The sequence below is a fragment of the Herpailurus yagouaroundi genome, unplaced genomic scaffold (genome assembly GCF_014898765.1).
Source record: "Herpailurus yagouaroundi ecotype Mexico unplaced genomic scaffold, PumYag 184, whole genome shotgun sequence".
Lineage (NCBI taxonomy): Eukaryota > Metazoa > Chordata > Mammalia > Carnivora > Felidae > Herpailurus > Herpailurus yagouaroundi.
Genome location: NW_024412415.1, coordinates 35,237,749 through 35,259,959, shown reverse-complemented (window position 1 = coordinate 35,259,959; position 22,211 = coordinate 35,237,749). Strand labels below are relative to the sequence as shown.

Below are 22,211 nucleotides of genomic sequence, written 5' to 3'. Positions count from 1 at the left end.
AAGTTAATACTACTGCAGTAAGTGGTTTTAATTAAATCATAAATAGTGCCTGGCATGTAGTAATTTCTTAATTAATGGTGGTGATATCTGTTGGTTTAGGTCTCAGTGCTGATTTTCATGTTTCTATAATGTGCTGTTTTTTTTAAAAAGATTTGTACTAGTAATTTCACAGAGTTTATTATGCATACTTATGGATATAAGTTTATCTGCATTATTCTTTAGGTGTCTTCAGGGCCAAGGTTAAGTATGAAAGTATTTTTGGAATGTTCAACAGTCTGACCGCTGGCCTGACTCTTAAGTCTGACATTCGTAAATTTTGTTGGAAGGCCAAAGGAAAGAAAAATAGCTACCTTCTCTCTTCATGTTTCTGGAATCTCTGCAGTAGAGGAAAGTGGTCTGAATGAAAAATGCAATAAACTGCAAATTTCCTTCAAACTTTGGTATCTTTATTTTAGTTTTTTAAATAATTTTTTAAACGTTTATTTATTTTGGGAGACAGAGTGTGAGCGGGGGAGGGGAAGGGAGAGAGGGAGACACAGAATCCGAAGCAGGCTCTGGGGCTCCGAGCCTGTCAGTACGGAGCCCTACGTGGGGCCAGAACCCACGAAGCGTGGGATTATGACCTGGGCCCAAGTCAGACGTTCAACCGACTGAGCCACCCAGGTGCCCCTTTTTTATAGTTTTTAAAAACATTTTATGTGCTTTAGGATAGTCTAATTTTTTACGCGATGATTTTTTTCTTCTTTTCTTTTTGTATAAGATGGTGGTTACTTGCAGAGCATTTTCACATAGATTGTCAGTTGAGCCTCTCAATGATGCCTATGTGGTTTTTGGTCTTGAGGACAAATGTCTTATCCATTGTTCTCTACAGGCCCTAGCTCCGCCTTCTGGGAGGTTCTTCCTTGTCCATTATTCTCTAGGGTCACAGATAAATTGCACGGCAGAGAGCATGTCCTCTGTAGAGGCAGCTTAAGGGCTAGAACAATCATGAGTGTTAGCAGACTGGGCTTCTGGGACCTTGCGTAGTACGGTTCCTATAAAGCCTTGGTGGACTTTCTGGTTTATTCATCACCAGCTACTTCCATACGTCTGTCTTCGAAGTTGTTTTCTGGACACAAAGTTCTTAAGCCTCCTTTATTTCTTGTCCTTATTTGTAGGCTCACGATTCCCTGCCTCATTTAATGGCTGCCACCTTTAAGCCATCTGAAATCATACTCTTGAATGGGATTATAGTATCCTTAAGATGTTGTTTATTCCAAGACTAGATTTTTTTTTTTCTTTTCTCCTTATTGGGAAGTCCTTGAGAAAATCTGTGACCAACAATAGTTTCTATCTTGCTGTTTGATATAGAGAAACAGTTGGCTTCCCCACATCTCTGAGGTCCCAGCTATCTAGATGCTCTCTATTCCCTTTTATCTCTGTTCATAAACTGGCTGAGTCTTGCTTGACCTCATCTCTTTCTTGTAATACCTCACCAAAAGTAGTAAGCAGCTGCCAACATGCACCAAAATTTTGGCCCTTTTCTATTGCTTCACTTAGAAGGGCTCCATAGACACACGGTACCCCTTCTGTAGTCACCTGGAAAGGCTCCGTAGCCACATGATACGCTTCTATCATGGATGATAGCTCTTTCAAATGTTTTGCCACAGCATGAGAAAAATCACAAGACCTCTAGCCCGAAATATGTTTATTCGCCACCTGGTATCCAGCCACTAAGCCAGTGCCATGTCGTTTAGGTATTTGTTGTAATAGCACCTAACTCCTGATAGCAGTTTTTGTCTTAGTTAGGGCTAAGACTAGGCTGCTGTGACAAAGGCACCATAACATAACAGTGGCTTAAAAAAACCAACAACCTAGCAATTGCTTTCTCTCGTGTCATAGTCCTGGTGTTCAGATTGGCTTGTGCCTCTGTACCATATGGTCATTCAGGGACCCAGATGTCTTCCACTTTGCAGTTCTGCTGTTGCCTAGGGTGTCGTCCTCATCTATAAGGCTGAAGCTGATAGCAGGCACTTGTGTTTTCCTGCTAACAGGAAGGGGAAAGATCGCGGAGGAATGTACAAACCACACTTTTAAGCCCTAGAGCCAGAAAGTAGCACACGTCACTCCTGTCACATTCCGCTGGTGAGATCTAATGCACGTGGCCATGCCCGCATGCAAAGAAGTCTGGGAACTGTGGTCTCCAGGTGAGCTGCCATGCTCCCAGCACAACTTTATCACCATGGGAGAAAGGGTGACCACAGTTTGATGAACAGCTGCCACTCTCCACCATAGCACCTTTAGTACTGACTTTCCTGGTTCACCATATTGTAATTCTGGCCTTTGCTATGCTTTACACTTTTTCATTCTTACTTTTATTTATTTTATTTTATTTTATTTTATTTTATTTTTTTAATTTTTTTTTTAACGTTTATTTTTGGGACAGAGAGAGACAGAGCATGAACGGGGGAGGGGCAGAGAGAGAGGGAGACACAGAATCGGAAGCAGGCTCCAGGCTCTGAGCCATCAGCCCAGAGCCTGACGCGGGGCTCGAACTCATGGACCGCAAGATCGTGACCTGAGCTGCAGTCGGACACTTAACCGACTGCGCCACCCAGGCGCCCCTCATTCTTACTTTTAATTGGGCCCGAATGGTTGTTAATTTTATAATTCCTGAATTAATGTATTCAGCTTCAATTTATCTCTTTTTTTTTAAGACTGATTTTGTATTTTATATAAAAGGCTTGCTGGATTAAAGACAGCAGAAATGAAATTTACTTGATTTTCTTATATTTGGTTTTATTCTGTTTAATTTAACACACACACACACACACACACACACACACACACAAGAATGCTGACTTTGTACTTTTTGTGGGTAATAGTCTAGTCTTGACTCCTAATAAATACTCATGGGGAGTATTTGTTAATAATAATATAAAAACTTTTAATAAAAACTCATGGGGAGTTGAAACACAATCCTATTTAAAAAAATTTTTTTTTTCAACGTTTATTTATTTTTGGGACAGAGAGAGACAGAGCATGAATGGGGGCGGGGCAGAGAGAGAGGGAGACACAGAATCGGAAACAGGCTCCAGGCTCCGAGCCATCAGCCCAGAGCCTGACGCGGGGCTCGAACTCACGGACCGCGAGATCGTGACCTGGCTGAAGTCGGACGCTTAACCGACTGCGCCACCCAGGCGCCCCCACAATCCTATTTTTATGAAGTTAACAATAATTTTTTTTCTAATACAGATAATGAACTCCAGTGTTGGTCAGAGGAGAAGCAGTGTGTGGTGTTGTAATAGAATTTTTAGGAAGGTGACTCTGCTTTGCATCATTAAGGGCAGACATTGCAGTCTCTGCTTTTAAAAGGAAATATGAATTATATGAGTCAAACCTTATTTACTGTGACTCTTCTATAAACAACTGAATATGATTCATTGAAAAAATAATTGAGCTAACCCTTCAAGGATTAAGCCACATTTAAGAATACATTCTAAGTAGAAAATTTATTTTTATTTTCCATGTTTACCTGTAGGGTAGCAGCATGTTGTCTTCTGCAAGGGTGGCAATATTCCTTAGTCCCAATACATTATACAACATTTATGAAATGATCTTGTCTAATCCATTTTCAGAGAGAAAATGGGTACTTGTACTAAACTGAGAGCAGCTGACGTGAAGCTCGGTAGTTTAGCAATGGAAGAACTTACGCCTTTTATGGACGTAGCAAAGCACCATGTGTCTTACCACCAGATGTTCACCATTTATCATTTTCCTCTGTTCCTCAAAGCCATGGCCGACTGTCCCTCTAGCATCCAGCTGCTTTGTGACCACGGGGCCTCAGTGAATGCCAAAGATGTAGTAAGTCAGTTTATATTCTCATTTCAATCCAAGTATTCTGCCTTTTATGCTTTGGGAGATTTGTTGTCTTGATGCTGTTTTATTTTTCTTGTTGCTTAGGATGGGCGGACACCACTGGTTCTGGCCACTCAGATGTGTAGGCCAACAATTTGTCAAATGCTGATAGATAAAGGGGCGGATATTAATTCCAGAGACAAACAAAACAGGTAACCCTTTTATCACAGCTCTGCAGACTCCAGCTGGATTTGCAGCGACTCTGAAACTCTGCCGCTGTGCCTTGGCCTTTCCGTTCCCCTTTAGATCTCCCCTTCCTTGGAATTAGCACCCACTTCTTTTTTTTTTCCCCCCCCTTTTTTCCCCAGAGTCTAATGAAGGAAGGAGAGGGAAATAGGAGAAGATGACAGGGTAAATGTGGAATACAAGCAGTGATTGGAGCCTGTGTTCAGGTCAGAAAACTGAAGGAAGAGGAATCATGTCCCACTTATTTATTTTATTTTTACTTTATTTTTTTTAAGAATTTTTATTTATTTATTATTTATTTATTTATTTTGAGAGAGAGAGAGAGAGAGAGAGAGAGAGCGAGCGAGCGAGGGGGTGGGGTAGAGAGAGAGAGGGAGAGAAAGAGAATCCCAAGCAGGCTCTGCACTGTCAGCACGGAGCCTGATGAGGGGCTCGATACCACAAACTGCAAGATCGTGACCTGAGCCGAAATCAAGAGTCAGTTGCTTAACTGACTGAGCCACCAAGCACCGCCCCTATTTTAAAGTCTTCTTAAGTTTCTCAAGTTCTATATATGAGTGAAAACAGATCTTTCTCTGACTTATTTCACTTAGCATCATACCCTCCGGTTCCATCCACGTTGCTGCAAATGGCAGGACTTCATTCTTTCTCATTGCCAAGTAGTATCCCACTGTATATGTAAACCACATCTTCTGTATCCATCTGTCGGTGGATGGACATTTAGGCTCTTTCTGTAATCTGACTATTGTTGAAAGCGCTGCTGTAAACATTGGGGTACATGTGCCCCTCTGCGTCAGCACTCCTGTATCCTTTGGATAAATTCCCAGTAGTGCTATTGCTGGGTTGTGGGGTAGTTCTGTTTTTAATTTTTTGAGGAACCACCACACTGTTTTCCAGAGGGGCTGCTGTTAGCCAACTTGACAATAAATTATGTTTAAAATAAATAAACAAACAAACATTAAAAAAAAAATTAATGATGCACCATCAAAAAAATAAATAAATAAAGGATTAATATGTAAGACCGAACCAAAAAAAAAAAAAAAAAAGTTTTAAAACAATTTTCAATGAGAAATGTGCTCAAATAAGATATGGGGGACAGGAATAAAAAATTACATCTACAGTCTGCTTCTTCGTTAGTGAATCTTTTGAGAGTAAAGGTTCTTGGGTGTCCTGGAGCTTGCCGTTTTTCTCTATAGACTTCCCCAACGTGCTCCCTCTCCTTACCCCGCCTGGGCATAGTGCTGTCTCCTTCTCTGAAACCGAGTTCCTTTCTGCACCCCGAGGTTCCCTGCATTTATTTTTGCTTCTGTGTCCGATGTCATTTTATTTGGTGTGCACTAGCCCTTTCTGTCCATAATTCTCCGTTTCCCCTCCTGTGGGTCTAGTGTATTGTGGCGCTGCACTAATTCTCATGTTCATGGTCACGCTTCTGACAACGAAGTATCTGAAATGCATCCCATCCCCTAGTTGAAGCATTACAATAATTTATAACACATTTTTGGCGTTTTGTAAATGATGACTGGTAAAATTTTTGCTTTCGTTTGACTTAGTTTTATTCCTCTAAACATGTATCCTGTTTTTTGTATTTCACTAGAGGCAGATAAGTATAATAAAATAGTCTTTAGATGTCAGATATTATAGTTCTACTTGTTTGTATTGTTCAGACCTCTCAAAGGAGGAAATTCTTAAGCAATTAAATCATTAATGTGATTATTAAGGAAGTGGCTTTTTTGCATTACTTTGTTTTTGCAGATACTATAATCTGGTTCTACGCATGACTAAGAACATTTGGTTTAAAAATAAAGTTTAGGATCAGAGAGGGATGATCTGGTTGATCCATGTTATTATTATTTTTTAATCTTATATTTTCCCATGCACTTGAATGTCTCTCTCTCTCTCTCTCTCTCTGTCTCTCTCTCTGTCTCTCTGTCTCTCTCTCTCTCTCTCTCTCTCACACACACACACACACACACACACACACACACACACACACAGAGTAAGGTAGGGCAATGTGTATTAAATAGGCTAGGTAGCAGATGGCTTTAAAAATAAATTAAAATCTTAGTTTCTGACACTCTCTATTTCTTTATTTTCCTGTCTTATCTATAACATTTTTTCCCTAATTAAAAAAAAAAACTTTGTTGGTACCTGGTGGATATAAAATTGTATTCCAACAACTACTGGGGAGTGAGAAGAGAAACAGAGTATACACAGAATAAGGCAAGAGTCCATTTCCTTACAAAATCCAACGTTCACAGTCAAAGACAGTGTTAGACATAGGATAAGTCACTCCATTTCGTTATGTTTTAGTTTCCTCAGCAGTAAAACTAGGAATGGGACAAAATAATTTCCAGCGTCCTTCCACATCTCCATGATGATTCAGTTGTGTAATTACATTATTACTATTTGCAAAGGGTTTCAGTGCTAATGATCCTATTACGGTGGTCCATGATAATGGGGATAGTTGAGGAAAGTTTATAGAGGAGGCAGGTTTTGAAATTAAGTGTGAGGATGCGAAGGTCCCCGGTTAGGAGAAGGCAAGCCCTTCCAAGGAGAGAAATCAGAACGGGAATCTGATTCTTGTTTTGGAGTAGAAGGGACTCTGTGAAGAGGTTTGCATGATACAAGGTTCAGTTCATGAAGGGACTCGCATAGTGTGGGTTTATAGCTATGGGTTTTGAATGGATGGGTGACAGTATCCGTTTTGGAAGATTTTGCGGTGAGTTTGGCAGCGGCAGCAACAAATGTATGTAAGGTGATGTGAGGTTTTCAGTTCTGCAAACTAAGACACACAGCAAATGTTTTTGTAAATGTGATGAAGTTAAAATAGAAGCTAAATCTATGAAGTAAAATCGGTATGTATAACAAGTATGACTTTTTAAAGTAATACCTATTCTTTTTTTTTTTTTTTTAAGTTCCTTTATTTTTTTGAGAGGTGGGGTGGGGGGAGTGGGAGAGAGAGAGAGGGAGAGAGAGAATCCCAAGCAGGCTCTGCACTGTCATTGCAGAGCCTGATGCGGGACTCAAACTCATGAACCGTGAGCTATAACCTGAGCCGAAACCAAGAGTCGGACGCTTAACCGACTGAACCACCCAAACTCCCCTAATAAGTAATACTTCTTCTTTAAGAAGGGAGCCCCTGGAAGGTTTCTGAAATATCTTCTTGGATCTTTCTCAAGGTCTTTTGTGCCTCTTGTCTTCTCTTTTAGAACTGCTCTCATGCTAGGTTGTGAGTATGGTTGTAAAGATGCTGTAGAAGTCTTAATCAAAAATGGTGCTGATGTAAGCTTGCTGGATGCCCTGGGCCATGACAGCTCTTACTATGCAAGAATTGGTGACAATCTGGACATCCTAAGTTTACTGAAGACTGCATCGGAAAATACCAACAAAGGTAGGTAGCAAAGTAACTAGAAATGTCTAGCTTAATAAAGAGCAGCCTTGAAAGATTTAGATGGTGGAACCACGGTTTGTAAGAAGCAAAACCTTACTTCATGATGCACGTCATTGGTCTGTCTCCCTCTGGTCCGCAGCTTTGCGTATTTGATTTTAGCAGTCACTTGTTTGGAGCAGTGTGTTTGGTGCATATATTGGCCAGTTGATTGAGTAAACCCCGTTCTGTGGAGTAAGTTCAATGAGGACAAAGAGCCAAATCAAGTGTGTTTTACTAGTATATACGTATTTTTTTGATGAGGAGGGCTGTAGCGCTGACCTTTTCTACTTAAAAAGTTTTAAAGAGGGGCGCCTGGGTGGCACAGTCGGTTAAGCGTCCGACTTCAGCCAGGTCACGATCTCGCGGTCCGGGAGTTCGAGCCCCGCGTCGGGCTCTGGGCTGATGGCTCGGAGCCTGGAGCCTGTTTCCGATTCTGTGTCTCCCTCTCTCTCTGCCCCTCCCCCGTTCATGCTCTGTCTCTCTCTGTCCCAGAAATAAATAAACGTTGAAAAAAAAAATTAAAAAAAAAAGTTTTAAAGAAAGAATCCTTGTTTAAACATGTATATAAAATATTCAACCAATATTTATCAGATACCTGTACCAAGTATTTCTCTATCTTTATGAAAGAGAAATTGGGAAATACAGAAAAGCACAACAAGTAGAATTAGTTACTCATCCTACCATTGAAGACTCCTTATTACTATTTTGAGGAATAGCCTTTCAGTCTTTTGCCTATGTGTAAAATTAAGGTCACTTACAGTGAGCTGCAGGTTATTTTTTGTGTAATAAATGTTGAAGAGTTTTCCCTCCTAGATAAACATTTTGTCTATATTGTGATTTTTATTAATGCATAAAATTCCACATATGTTCTTTAATATTTATTTTTTTTTGAGAGAGACAGACAGAGCATGAGTGAGGAAGGGGCAAAGAGGGAGAGGGAGACACAGAATCCAAAGCAGGCTCCAGGCTCTGAGCTGTCAGCACAGAGCCCGACACAGGGCTTGAACTCATGAACCATGAGATCATGACCTGAGCCCAAGTCGGATGCCTAACCGACTGAGCCACCCAGGTGCCCCTAAAATTCCATATATTTAGGTTTAATTTAATTAAGCAATTTTCTGTATGTGTCATTTAAGTTTATAGTTTTTACTAATATGCGTAACAATTCAGTGACTGTCATTATGCATAAATGTTTTAGCATATTTTTATAAGTCGTAGGATCAGTTCCTAGAAATTGAATCATGGGTCTCAGGATATACACATTTCTCTAAGCTTGTGATATATATTGACAAATTACCTTCCAATTTAAAAGTGTTTAAAATTTCGCATTTTGCAATTGCCTCCACTTCCTAGCATTGAATATTATCTACCTGGACATAGTCCTAGCAAAAAAAAAAAAAGAAAAGAAGAAAATGCAGGTAAAAAATAGGTCCCTGTCACTTTACCTGTGAAGTAGCAAGCTTTAGAGGAAACTTAAAACTGATTTCTTTAATGACTCAGTTGTGTGTTAGGGAATCCATAGTCTGTAATCTATCCAAGTTAACCTGCCATTTTACTATTCCTCTTTCTCCTCTCTCTCTTTAAATCTTCAGGAAGAGAACTTTGGAAGAAAGGACCATCTTTACAACAGGTAGGTCTTCATTTTATTTTTTAAAAATTATATATATTGTTCAATTTCAGTAAAGTGTTTACAGGTTAGTGATTATACATAACTGTTTTGAGTTTAAGTGCACGCTATTCTCTCTCCTCAGTTAATCATGCCCCTGTAGAACCCAGATATTTAGATCCCGAGGCTTTGATACAATCACTCAGCTTGAGACAGTGAATCTCAATTACAGCGATACAGTCATACAGTGAATATATCCAGTGGGAAATAAATCACCTCCTGATTGCCAGCCTCGAGCCTCCAGCCCTTTCAAATATGAGATATTGTACCTTGTGGAGATTCTTAAATGATGAGTTTTAGCCTGGTAGGGCATTAACAGTTTCCTCTACTCTCCCTTAATAAGAGAGCGAAATGTTTACTGTTACGGGAAATTCTTCTAATGCAGTAAGAAATGAAGAAAACAGAATTCAAAACTAATTATATATTGTGATTTCAATACCACTGTTACTATTCTGCTTTTTTGCGCTTTTTGTTTTCGCCTTATCGGTATTTAACGAGGACTTTGAAATACAATGCATGAGATAATTCATACTTTGTACTAACTTGTTATCAAAACACCGTGTCACCCTGGTTTTGTGTCCCCGTCTCAGTAGATGTCTTCCTGTTTTCCCCTGATCTCTTTAGGTTCGAGTAAGCGGGCTGGCGTATTGCGCGGTCACCGACTTGCTCAAAGCTAGCGTAGGCAGCTGTCCTTTTCTGTTGGCTGTTCCCTTCCAGGCTTTCAGCTTTTCTCTAGTGAGAGGAGCCTGAGCACTTGCGAACCCCGGAGAGAGGCCTCAGGTACCCTCTGAGAAGTCCTGATCATCATTCTCTCTGAACATCCTTTCTCTTCCTCTTACCAGAATCCGAAAGCTACATTAACGCACGTTCTCCTTTTCCACCCATCAGAATTAAGTCATACTTCATGCATGGGTCACGTCTGCCGTCACTTCACCTTTCCATCTGGAACAGCCATTTCACCCTTCTCTTCCATTCCTCACGCAACCTAAGTGGGAGTGGAGTGAAAAAACAAACTGTACCCTGTTATGTCTGTGTCAGCCATCTTACATGGGATCAGACCAAAGTGATTTCTGAATTACAGAGATAGTTAAGATAAAGAATTGTCAAATATTAATGTGGGAATGGTATTCTGTTTAGTGCTCTAGGAGTTATCTAAGTGAATACATGGAGTTAATATTCTGCTAGGAACAGTAAAACTCACTTATTCCCATTATTTATTGAATACATTTAAAAATATCTGCTGTAAACAGGATTTGTTCCTGAACTAAGGGACAGTTAATCCCTATTATCAAGAAGACCACAGTATAGTTTTCAAAATAAGACTTCTTCGGTTGTTTGCTTAACAGACATCTGTGAGGCACCTACTATATGCCAATTACTGTCCTAAGTGCCATGGAATCATAGTGCTGTGCGAAGTCCCTGCCTCGCGTTGCTCCCCGCCTAGGGAGAGAAATGAAAACTAAGCAAATACTAGTAGTTAGCATCCTGGCATACACTTTGAAGGAAAGTGGAACGGGATTAGGGGATGAAGAAGGAGAGGACAGGAAGCTATTTTAGATGGCGTGGCCAGCAAAGGCCTCTCTCAGGAAGTGACATTTGAGCAGAGGTCTGAAGGAAGCGGGAAGGGAGCCACAAGGGCTCTGTAGGAGAAGCCTCACGGGCAGAGGGAAGGGCAGGTGCCAGCCCCCTGATACAGGAACATGTTGAACATGTCCACGGGGCAGTAGCAGGTCAGAGTGGAGGAGCGATAATGCACTTGACCGAGGAGGAGAAGAGGCGGGCGAGGTAAGCAGATGTCAGATGATGAAGGGCCCTCTGAAGGGAAGGCGGGGGTGAAGGTAGAGTGAGGAAGCAGGTCAGATCTCACATGAGGAACAGTCCTTTGCTGGAAGGAATGAGGCTAGAAATATAGTTTGGACCAAATCGTGGGTATGAAATATCTGTCTAATGGGACCTTGCCCCTCTCATTAGAATGGTAGTTAAAACATCTGGTGAAACAAAACTCGACAAATAATACAAAATATAAAAAAAAAAACCTTGGAGAATTAAAGTATTAGTTGTTTTTTTTTTTAAAGCTCTCAAAAAGGAAGACCATAGCATTCTAAACTATTATGTAGATTAAAAGGTCAGTTGGGGCCAAAAAAAAGGTTTTACGCTGTCTTATTAATGTTTTTATGAAAGCACCATCTGTAGGCTGGAATAAGGTTTCGAAGCGGTAAGTGTACAAAACGACATGTCCTGAACCAAGTCATTTTAGAGATCTTCTGTATAGCTCTGATCAGAGGATTGTCTCTCTCTTTCTTCCCACACCCTTTGTTTTGTAGTGTATCAGTGCTTAGAAAAGTAAATAATTTCCGTATTTCATTTTAACATTAATGTAAGTCCCCCTCCTTCTTCATTTTCAATACTAGATTTTTTTCCTTTGGGAATAGTTGATGATGCCTTCTAACGCAATGTTAGTTTTGGGTCTAGCGTGAATCCTACCTTTTAAATCTTGGTGACTTTAGTTAAAATAAACCCTTCACAATTCATATTTTAAATTTTGTTATGTCTTCATATTTCAAAATACATCATACTTGATTTATTTAAAACTTAAAGAGTTGCCGTCCATTTGGAGTTTTAAGTGGAAACACTGCCACCTTGTGTTTTGTACAGCAAAATTTAGCGTTGGATAAGCTTCAGAGCGCTGATCATTGCCTACTGAGGAAAATGTCCTTCTCTGTATTTTCCTACTTGCTAACCTGTGTTTTCTTATGTTTCACCAAAGCGAAATTTGCCATACATGCTAGATGAAGTAAATACGAAGTCGGGTCAGAGGGAGCATCCAAACATTCAGGTAAAAAGAAAAAAGTGGTGTCTTCCTTTGCAGCGAATGGCAGTGTTGTTTGTAGTGGGGTCGGGTGAGGAGAAGGAACAAGAAACGAGAGAAAATGAGTGGGAGAAGGGAGGGTAGCCTGTTATGTTTTGTGATTCTGTCTTCTTGCCATATCTTCTAAGAGAATTGACGTTTGAAACAAATGGTTGGGTTGTATTACCTTACAGAAAGTATCGTTTTCATATGTATTAGGAGCAAATCATTTAACAACTTTATGTAACTTTTTGTTGATTTAAATACATCTGTTTTGGGCCATAAATTTTAAATGTGTATTTATTTTTAAAAATGAATACAAGTTTAAATATTGTGGTTAAAAATGATGGTTATTAATGTAAATAAATATTTACTTTTGTCTAATGCAAGTATTTTTTATTTTGATCAAAAAATCATTTGTTAAGCACACAATATTTTATGTTCATCAGTGTTCAAAAAATAATTATTATGTGGATTAATGTCAGAGGAAGATTCCATAATTAAACGGCTTATTTTATGACTGAAACACCGTTAAAATATACATTGTATAGCTGTTTTCCATATGATAAAGCAAAAGCATTTTATTTGGGCTTTTTTAGTTTACTGTGTGGTATTAAGAAAGTGAACTATAGCCCTAAATTGGAGCCTTAAACATGTCATCAGAGCACTGAAATAATAATTAGTTTAGCAAAAGCGGTAGAACACTCTCATGAACTTGAGAGATGTTAAACAGAAGTTAAAGTGGCATATTCTTCTATTTTCTATTTCCAGGTGATTCTTTTATTTTGTACTTACTAGAATCATGGTGGTTTGCTGTGTGGTATACGCTTGTATTAACTAGACAGCATAGGACCGTCGTCTGTAGGCATACCTCGGAGAGACTGCAGTTCAGTTCCAGATCATCGCAATAAAGTGAATATTGCAGCAAAGCAAATATTGCAATAAAGCGAGTCAAATGAACTTTTTAGTTTCCCAGTAGATATAAAAGTTATTTTTGCATTTTACTGTAGCCTGTTAAGTGTGACGCAGCGTTGTATCTAAAAAAAACCCCCAATGTATATATCATAATTTAAAAATAGTTTATTGCTGGGGCACCCGGCTGGCTTGGTCGGTTAAGTGTCTGGCTCTTGATATCAGCTCAGGTCATGATCTCACAGTTGGTGAGCTCGAGCCTCTCATCAGGCTCTGTGCTGACAATGTGGAGCCTGCTTGGGATTCTCTGTCTCCTTTTCTCACTGCCTCTCTGTCTCTCAAAAATAAGTATAAATAAACATTAAAAAAATACTTTATTGCTGAACCTGGCTGGCTCAGTCAGAAGGGCGTGCGACTCTTGATCTTGGGGTCATGAGTTCGAGCCCCATGATGGGTGTACAGATTGCTTAAATAAATATTTTTTTTAAAGAAAATAGAGAAAAAAATAAAAGTACTTTATTGCTGAAAAATGCTAGACACCATTGGAGTTTTCAGTGAGCTGTCATCTTTTTATTGGTGAGAGTCTTGCCTTGGTGTTGATGGCTGCTGACTGATAAGGGTGGTGAGTTGTTGAAGGTGGAAGTGAGTGTGGCAGTTTCTTAAAATAAGATCACAATGAAGTTTGCCACATCGATGAACTCTTCCTTTAGCAAAGGTTTTCTTGGTAATATGCTGTTTGGTAGCATTTTCCCCACAGTAGAACTCCTTTCAGAATTGAAGCTGATCCAAGACGCCTGGGTGGCTTAGTCATTTAAGCGTCCTACTCTTGATTTCGGCTCAGGTCACAGTCTCAAGGTTCATGGGTTCCAGGCCCATGTCTGGCTCCATGCTGACAGCGTGGAGCCTGCTTGAGATTCTCTTTCTGCTCCTCCCCTGCTTTCTCTCTCTCTTTCTCTTTCTCCCTCTCTCTCAAAAATAAAGAGATAAACATTTAAAAAAAATTGGAGCTGATCCTTTCAAACCCTGCTGCTGCTCTATCAACTAAGTTTATGTCATATTCTAAGTCCTTTGTTGTCATTTCAGTAATCTTTCCAGGATCTTCACCAGAAGTAGATTCCATCTCAAGAAACCACTTTCTTTGCTCATCCATAAAAAGCAACTCCTCAAGTCATCAGTTTTATCACAGAATTCAATCCCGTCTTCGGGCTCCACTTCTAACTCAAATTTTCTTGCTATTTGCTGCACATCTGCAGGTACTTCCTGCAATGAAGCCTTGAACCCTTCAGAGTCCTCCATGAGGGTTGGAATCCATTTCTTCCAAACTCCTGTTAATGTTGATATGTTCTTAATGGCATCTAGAAAGTGAATCCTTTCCAGAAGGTTTTCAATTTACTTTGCCCAGATCCATCAGAAGAATCTCTATCTAAGGCAGCCATACAATACATACAAAATGTACTTATTTTTTTTTATTTAAAATTTTTTAAAATTTATTTTTGAGAGAACAAGAGAAAGCCAGGAAGCAGAGGAGGGGCAGAGAGAGGGAGAGAGACAGGAGATCTGAAGTGGTCTCTATGTGGACAACAGAGAGCCCCACATAGGGCTCGAACTCACAAACCGTGAGATCACGACCTTAGCCGAAGGCAGATGCTTAACCGACTGAACCACCCAGGCACCCCCAAAATGTATTTTTTTAACTAATGAGCCTTGAAAGTTGAAATTACTCCTTGATCCATGAACTGTAGCATGGATGATATGTTAGCAGCCTTCATAGAATTGAAGAGAGTTAGGGCCTTGCTCTGGATTTGGCTTATGGGAATGTTGTGGAGGGTTCTGGTTTGATCTTCTATCCAGACCACTAAAACTTTCTCCATATCAGCAGTCAGTCTGTTTTGCTTTCTTATCATTCATTCGTTCACTGGAGTAGCCCTTTTTCCTTCGAGAACTTTTCCTTTGCATTCACAACTTGGCTAACTGGTACAGGAGAGCCAACTTTGGGCCTTTCTCAGCTTCTGACATGCCTTCCTCAAGCATAATCATTTTTCGCTTTTGATTTAAGGTGAGAGACGTGTGATTCTTCCTTTCACTTGAACAGTTAGAGGCTACTGTAGGGTTGTTAATTGGCCTAATTTCAGTATTGTTGTGTCTCAGAGACTAGGGAGGCCTGAGGAGAGGGAGAGGGGTAGAGGAAGGATCAGTGGGTAGAGCAGTCAGAACATACACACTATTCGTTGGTTAAGTTTATAATCTGAGATCGGCACAGGTCATGGTGCCCCGAGACAGTTACAGTAGTATCCTCAAGGATCACTGAGCACAGGTCACCATAACAAATACAATTAAAAAGTTTCAAACATCGAGAGAGTTACCAAAATGTGACACAGAGACAAAGTAAGCAAATGCTGTTAGAAAAATGACACCCATAGACTTGCTCAGTGCAGGGTTGCCACAAACTTCCAATCTGTAAAAAACACGGTGTCTGCAAAGCACAGTAAAGCGAAGCACGATAAAATGAGTATGCCTGTGTGTGATTTCTGATCTACAAATTTTAGGTCATTGAAATGTCATCGAAACTATTGTGTATTTGGGCTTAAAGCCATGTTAGAGATGTATACATCCATACATGATAGCAAACTACTTCTAAAATTTTCTTCCATAAGAATTGCTCTTTTAAGGCCAGTCTAGCACCTGTTATCTTTACTATTTAAGGATCTGGAGATTGAAAATGAAGATTTGAAAGAGAGGTTGAGAAAAATTCAGCAAGAACAGAGAATATTACTGGATAAAGTCAACGGTTTACAACTACAGTTGAATGAGGTAAAGAATCTACCTCATCTAAAAAGTTTTTTAAATGTTTTACTACCGGTAATCGTCCTTGACAACAAATCGTTAATGATCGCCTGTCACATTAAGTCACCGTGCTAGATGCTAAAGGAGGTACAGCCAGGTCCTTGCCCTTGAGGAAAGTTATATCTTACTGGGATCTTTACAGGAAACTTTCAGTGTCACGTGTAAGAACAGAGAAATACTGTTGGTCGATGGTGATAGCAAAGCTCTGAACTCTAGTGGGGGCCCCGGGACTGGAGAGGAAGGAGCGGACAAAAGACGTGAGGAAGAGGAGTAAGTAGGAGTTGATAAGTGATGGGTTCTCAGGAGAATCAGTGCATCTGAGCCTGGTTAGTGGGAAAAACCAATGAAAGCTCAGACCACAGAATTGGTCACCTAGAGACGTGTGCTTCTTATGTCCTTGTTCCCAATCCTAAAGACACACGCTAGTCTTTTAAAATGATACTCGCCAAGTTCATGCCTTTTAATAACGAAAGTACATTTCTTCTTTTTAAATTTAGGAAGTAATGGTTGCTGATGATCTGGAAAGTGAGGTAGGATGATAGGTTTTCCTTTAAAGATATAAAATCTTACGTAAATGGAAAATGGTACTGCTGGAGAGGTTTGAATCTTGAACTGAGTTGGGGATGAGGATTCTGTTTCTGGGTATTGCTTAAAGGGGAAAACAAAACGTACACGTGACTGAAAATACACGTTAAGTACAGTAGCATGGGTTATCATAAACATTTTGCTGTCACTGCCTCTGAATGCCTGATTTTCTGTGAAACTTCTTATGAAAAGATGTAAAGTTCTAAACACTACAAACAAAATGTCTGAAAATAATAAGATCTAAAACAAACAACGGACCTTTGAATTTTTCATAGTATTGTTGGTATGTGTTCTATATTAGTATACTTGTAGAAATTTTCAGCTCTACTAATAGTTAAAAATACTAAAAAAAATTAAAGTAATTTGAATTCACATTTTCTGAAACCCATTTTTAACCCAGTTGCAAGCACAGAATGATTTTGCTCTGTATTTATTCCTTTCCATTTCAGAAAGAAAAGCTGAAGTCCCTTTTGGCAGCTAAAGAAAAGCAACATGAAGAAAGCCTGAGAACTATCGAGGCTCTGAAAAATAGATTTAAATATTTTGAGGTATAGAAAGCTTAAATAAATTATTTCATATAGCACAAAATGGGCAGTGATAAGGAGCTTGGAGTCAGACTTAAATTTGAATGACCACGTTTTTCTTTATTGTGCAACCTCGGGCAATTCATTTAAAGTCTCTGAGCTTGCTACCGCTTTCGCAAAATCGGGGGGATTGTCCCCCTCTCCACAGAGTTGTTGTCAAGGTTAAACGAGACGCCTGAAATTGACCAACGTGTGCCTGGCGTTCTCTTCCGTCCCAGTATCTCTTCTCTAGCTTGCCTCTTTGTCCATCTTTACCTTTACAAAACTTCATACTTTTACCTGCAAATCTGCAATGATTATGATAGTGATAATAACAAAGTGTCATAAATGAATAGTATCTTTCCAGGCTTATCTCAGGAGTCTGTGTATATATGCCTTAAGTAGACCACTTTGGTGAGAGTAGTGTCTTAATAAGTCTTAGATTGTATACTCAACTTTGGTTGGATCAGTTAGCTCTTATGTTTTCCAAAGTCATGGTTTTTAAAAATTTTTTTTTGTTGAAATACACTATACATTATAGAGTACACTTGTTAAAGTGTATATATGTTGAAGAACTTTCATAAGTCAAACACACTGAGATCGAGAAGCAGAACATCTCCAATACCTAAAAGCCTCCTCATTCTTACTTCCTGTCACTACCCACACTTCTTGCACGAACAGTGACCACTCTCCTGATTTTTAACTGCACAGGTTTGTTCTGAAAGGCCGTAATATATATTTTATAAATGTTCATCACTGGGGTCACTGAAGAAGGTGGCTGATTCAGTGTGAATCTTTTATCTTCATTGGGGAATAGAACTCCAAAGGACATAACAAAAGTAATTTTTTTCTTTGTAAATGAAAAAAAATGCATGTAGCTATGAAAAAAGTAAAGACATGGATGAATCTCACAGACATAATGTTGTGTGAAAGAAATCAGACACAAAGAGTGCATACTTCATGATTCCATTTTTATGAAATTCGGAATCAGACAAAACAAATCTGTAGTGAACGAGGTCAGAGTAGAGGCCACCTTTTGGTGACGGGTTACTGACTAGAGGTATGAAGAAGCTTCTGAGGGTGCAGGGAATGTTCTAGATCCGGGTTGTGATTACACAGGGTGCGCATATGCAGAGAATGTATTGCACTGTGCACTTAATATTCATGTATTTTATGCCTCGATACATTGAAAAAAATAAAAGCATGTTTGCATTTATATGACTGAATCCTGAAGATTATTCAGAGATACGGGTTTATAGGCTAATTTAGAACTAGTATAGTGGCTTCTGTCTTTCACATTTGAACATGTTTGTTTTTAAGGTTAATAGTGAAACTTGTAACAGTTAACAGCTCATAGCACCAACCATGTGCCAGGAACTGCTCTGTGCGCTTTGCATGCATTTCATAAACACATCGACTCTGTGTGGTAGATTTTACTTTAACTCTGCTTTGTAAGTGAGGAGACTGAGGCATGGAGGGGCACTATAAATAGTAAGTGGCAGGGCCAGAACTTGAACCCAGGCAGTCTGACTAGTTTTAACCTCAGTATGGCTTGAATGAGAAAATACAGTTGTGAATATAGGATTTTTGAAGTATTGATCAAAGTTGGATACCTATAATTGAGTACTATTTTTGTATTTTCTTCTACGAGCGGACACTCACATCTTAAGACTAACATGTTTTTCTGGAGCTGTAGACAAACTTGGAGTCAAGTCTATAATTTTCAGTAAGATTATAATATATTATAGAAAAATAACACATTTTTTCTCACAAAAACAATACATAATTTATTTTAGAAAATTTAGAAAATATTATTAGACTAAAAACAGAAGATAAACACACCTATGATCCCAGCAATCTTCGTACCTGACTGATCTCCTTTCAGAACTTGCTTTGTGCATAACTTGTGTTACATGCACATTCAGCCAGAGGTGGGAATATCGTTTTGTAACTTTTGCACATATTATAGTGGGGACATTTTCTCCAGTCAATAAATAATTCATTTTGATGAATTTTTACATTAGAAATAAGTTTTTACTTTCAAAAAGAAAATTAGAGGGTCCACTTTACATGTGATCCAGTATTTGTGACAGCAGCCATTAAAAACTAAGAATGCTTTATTTATAAATATTGAATATTTACAACTGTGTCCTCTCACATGCTAAAAGTTCCTCCTAAACTGCCAACAGAAATGCTACATTATTTGTATATACAGTATGTAGGCAGTTCCCTTATGTTTGTAGAAAAACGTGGAAAAATACGGGTATTTTAGAATGAGACTAATTTTAGGAGACAACTCATCAATCCATTTTTATGTGAGTAGTCAAGTAAAGGTAATAAACCCAAACTAAGTTTTTTGAACTCCTTATATGCGGATAGGCCTCTCCCAACCCATACATGTATAAGCCCATTTAGCAACTATTGCAAACTCTAATATTTATTATTACATCTAACAAAGAGCTTAACTAAGCCTGCAGACATCTTTCCATACCCTGGAGGCACTAAGGATTAGTGGAAGTGGCATTAATTTATAGAACTATGGAGACCATTTTTATTGTGGTCACCTATATCACCTTGACACATAGCTATTAGTACTAATGCAGATACACAAACACAAACTATGTCTGCACATCCTTTATTAAATTGAAAATAGTTGACCCACAGTTAGTTTCAGGTGTACAACTTAGTGATTCGACAACTCTGTGTGTTATGCTGTGGTCACCACAAGCGTAGTTCCCATCTGTCACCATACAACACTGTTACGATGCTGTTCCCTGTACTGTACCTTTTATCCCCATGACTTATTCCTTCCATAACTAGAAACCTATATCTTCCACTCTTCTTCATCTGTTTTGCCCATTCCCCTAGCTTCTCCCTTCTGGCAACCATAACACTGTTCTCTATATTTATGTGTCTGTTTCTGCTTTGTGTTTGTTCATCTGTTTTGTTTTGGGGATTTCACATATAAGTGCATTTGTCTTTCTCTGTCTCATTTATTTCACTTAGCATAATACCCTCGAAGCCCATCCATGGTTTGCAAGTGCCAAATAGTTCTTCGTGTCTGTGTGTGTGTGTGTGTGTGTGTGTGTGTGTGTGCGTGTGTGTGCGTGTGTGTGTGTACATATGCCATATCTTTTTTATCCATTCATCTATGGGTGGACACATGGGTTGCTCCCACACCTTGGCTATTGTACATAGTGCATATATCTTTTCAAATTAGTGTTTTTGTTTTCTTTGGGTGAATTATCCGGTAGTGGAGTTACTGGATCATATGGTGTATTTCTATTTGTAATTTTTTGAGGAAACTCCATACTGTTTTTCATAGTGGATGTACCAATTTACATTCCTACCAACAGTATACAGGGTTCTTTTTTTCTCCACATCCTTGCCAACACTTCTTATTTCTTGTCTTTCTGATACTAGCCATTATGATAGGTGTGAGGTGATATCTCATTGTGATTTCAATTGCATTTCCATGATGGTTAGTGGTACTGAGCATCTTTTCATGTATCTGTTGGCCATCTGCATATCTTCTTTGGAAAACTGTCTTTTGAGGCCCTCTGCCCATTTTTTAAATTGGATTATTTGGGGGAGGGTTGGCTTGTATAAGTTCTTCCTGTATTTTGGATATTAGTTCCTTATCAGATATATGATATATCATTTACAAATATCTTCTCCCATTCACTAGGCGGCTTTTTTATCTTTTTGATAGTTTCCTTCACTGTGCAAAGCCTTTTTATTTTTATGTGGCCCCAGTAATTTATTTTTGCTTTGTTTCCTTTGCCAGAGGAGGCATCTAGAAAAATGTTGTTGTGGCTGACGTCAGCGAGATTGTCGTCTGTGTTTTCTTCCATGAGCTTTGTGATTTCACATCTCACATTTAGGTCTTTAATCCATTCTGAGTTTATTTTTTGTGTATGGTATGAGAAAGTGGTGCAGTTTCATTCTTTTGCGTGTAGCTGTCCAGTCTTTCCAGCACCATTTGTTGAAGACACTGTCTTTTCTCCATTGTATATACTTGCCTTCTTTGTCATAGATTAATTGACTGTATGAGCGTTGGTTTATTTCAGGGCTCTCTGTCCTGTTATGTTGATCTAGGTGTCTGTTTTTGTGCCATTACCAGACTGTTTTTTTATTTTTTTATTTTTTTTTAACGTTTATTTATTTTTGAGACAGAGAGAGACAGAGCATGAACAGGGGAGGGGCAGAGAGAGAGGGAGACACAGAATCTGAAACAGGCTCCAGGCTCTGAGCTGTCAGCACAGAGCCTGACGCGGGGCTCGAACTCACGGACCGTGAGATCATGACCTGAGCCGAAGTCGGACGCTTAACCGACCAAGCCACCCAGGCGCCCCACAGACTGTTTTGATTAGTACAGCTTTGTAATTTATCTTGAAATGTGGGATTGTGATACTTCCAGCTTTGTCCTTCTTTCTCAAGATTGCTTGGGCCATTTGGGGTCTTTGTGGTTCCATTCAAATTTTACTATTATTTGTTCTAGTTCTGTGAAAAATGCTGTTGATATTTTAATAGAGATTGCATTGAATCTCTAGACTGCATTGGGTAGTATGGACACTTTTTTAAAATTAGTTTATTCATTTATTTTGAGAGAGAGTGCGTGTGCACACAGGCTGGGGAGGGGACAGAGAGAGAGGGAGAGAGAGAATCCCAAGCAGGCTCTGCGCTGATAGTAAGGCTCGATCCTATGAACCATGGGATCGTGACTGAGCCGAAATCAAGAGTTGACGCTTAACTGGCTAAGCTGCCGAGGAGCCCCAAGGTAGTATGGACATTTTAACAGTATTAATTCTTCAAGTCTATGAGTGCGGAATATCTTTCCATTTGTTTGTGTCATCTTCAATTTCTTTCACCAAGGTTCTTAGTTTTCAGAGTATAGGCCTTTCACTTCCTTGGTTAAATTTCACCTCTGTGTATCTTTACTCTTGAAGGTATATGTTTCAGTTTGTTTGTTAGATTCTGACTTGAAAAAAAAAGGAGCAATTCAAACACACTTCAATTCAGAGTACCTAAAATTTCTCTCTTATTCTCCTTTTCCTAACCGACACATTGACGGATTTATTACTGTGTGTAGTGTGCCTCAGTTTCCTTTTCTGCTCTCTGTCTCCCTTTGCCTTCCAAAGTTTTCTGTATTTTATAAATTCTGAAAAAAGAGGTTACACTAATATTTCACAGGCAGTGAGGTAGGGTTTCCGCTCCCAACAGGGGTAAAGTCAGTATTGGAGGCACAGGTGGCAGCTTCTTCCTTTTGAGGTAAAACAG

The 22,211-nt window shown here is 39.2% G+C and overlaps 1 protein-coding gene across 3 annotated transcripts in view; it reads left to right on the top strand.

The window, feature by feature from the left end:
* UACA (uveal autoantigen with coiled-coil domains and ankyrin repeats) overlaps positions 1–22,211 on the top strand; it is a 98,610-nt gene that overhangs the window by 61,543 nt on the left and 14,856 nt on the right. For all 3 annotated transcript variants that reach the window (XM_040493125.1, XM_040493126.1, XM_040493127.1), the window contains exons 6-13: positions 3,773–3,843; positions 3,943–4,049; positions 7,293–7,474; positions 9,106–9,143; positions 11,947–12,015; positions 15,643–15,750; positions 16,281–16,313; positions 16,818–16,916. In XM_040493125.1, coding sequence (XP_040349059.1) covers positions 3,773–3,843; positions 3,943–4,049; positions 7,293–7,474; positions 9,106–9,143; positions 11,947–12,015; positions 15,643–15,750; positions 16,281–16,313; positions 16,818–16,916 — 707 coding nt within the window. The remainder of the gene's footprint in view (positions 1–3,772; positions 3,844–3,942; positions 4,050–7,292; positions 7,475–9,105; positions 9,144–11,946; positions 12,016–15,642; positions 15,751–16,280; positions 16,314–16,817; positions 16,917–22,211) is intronic.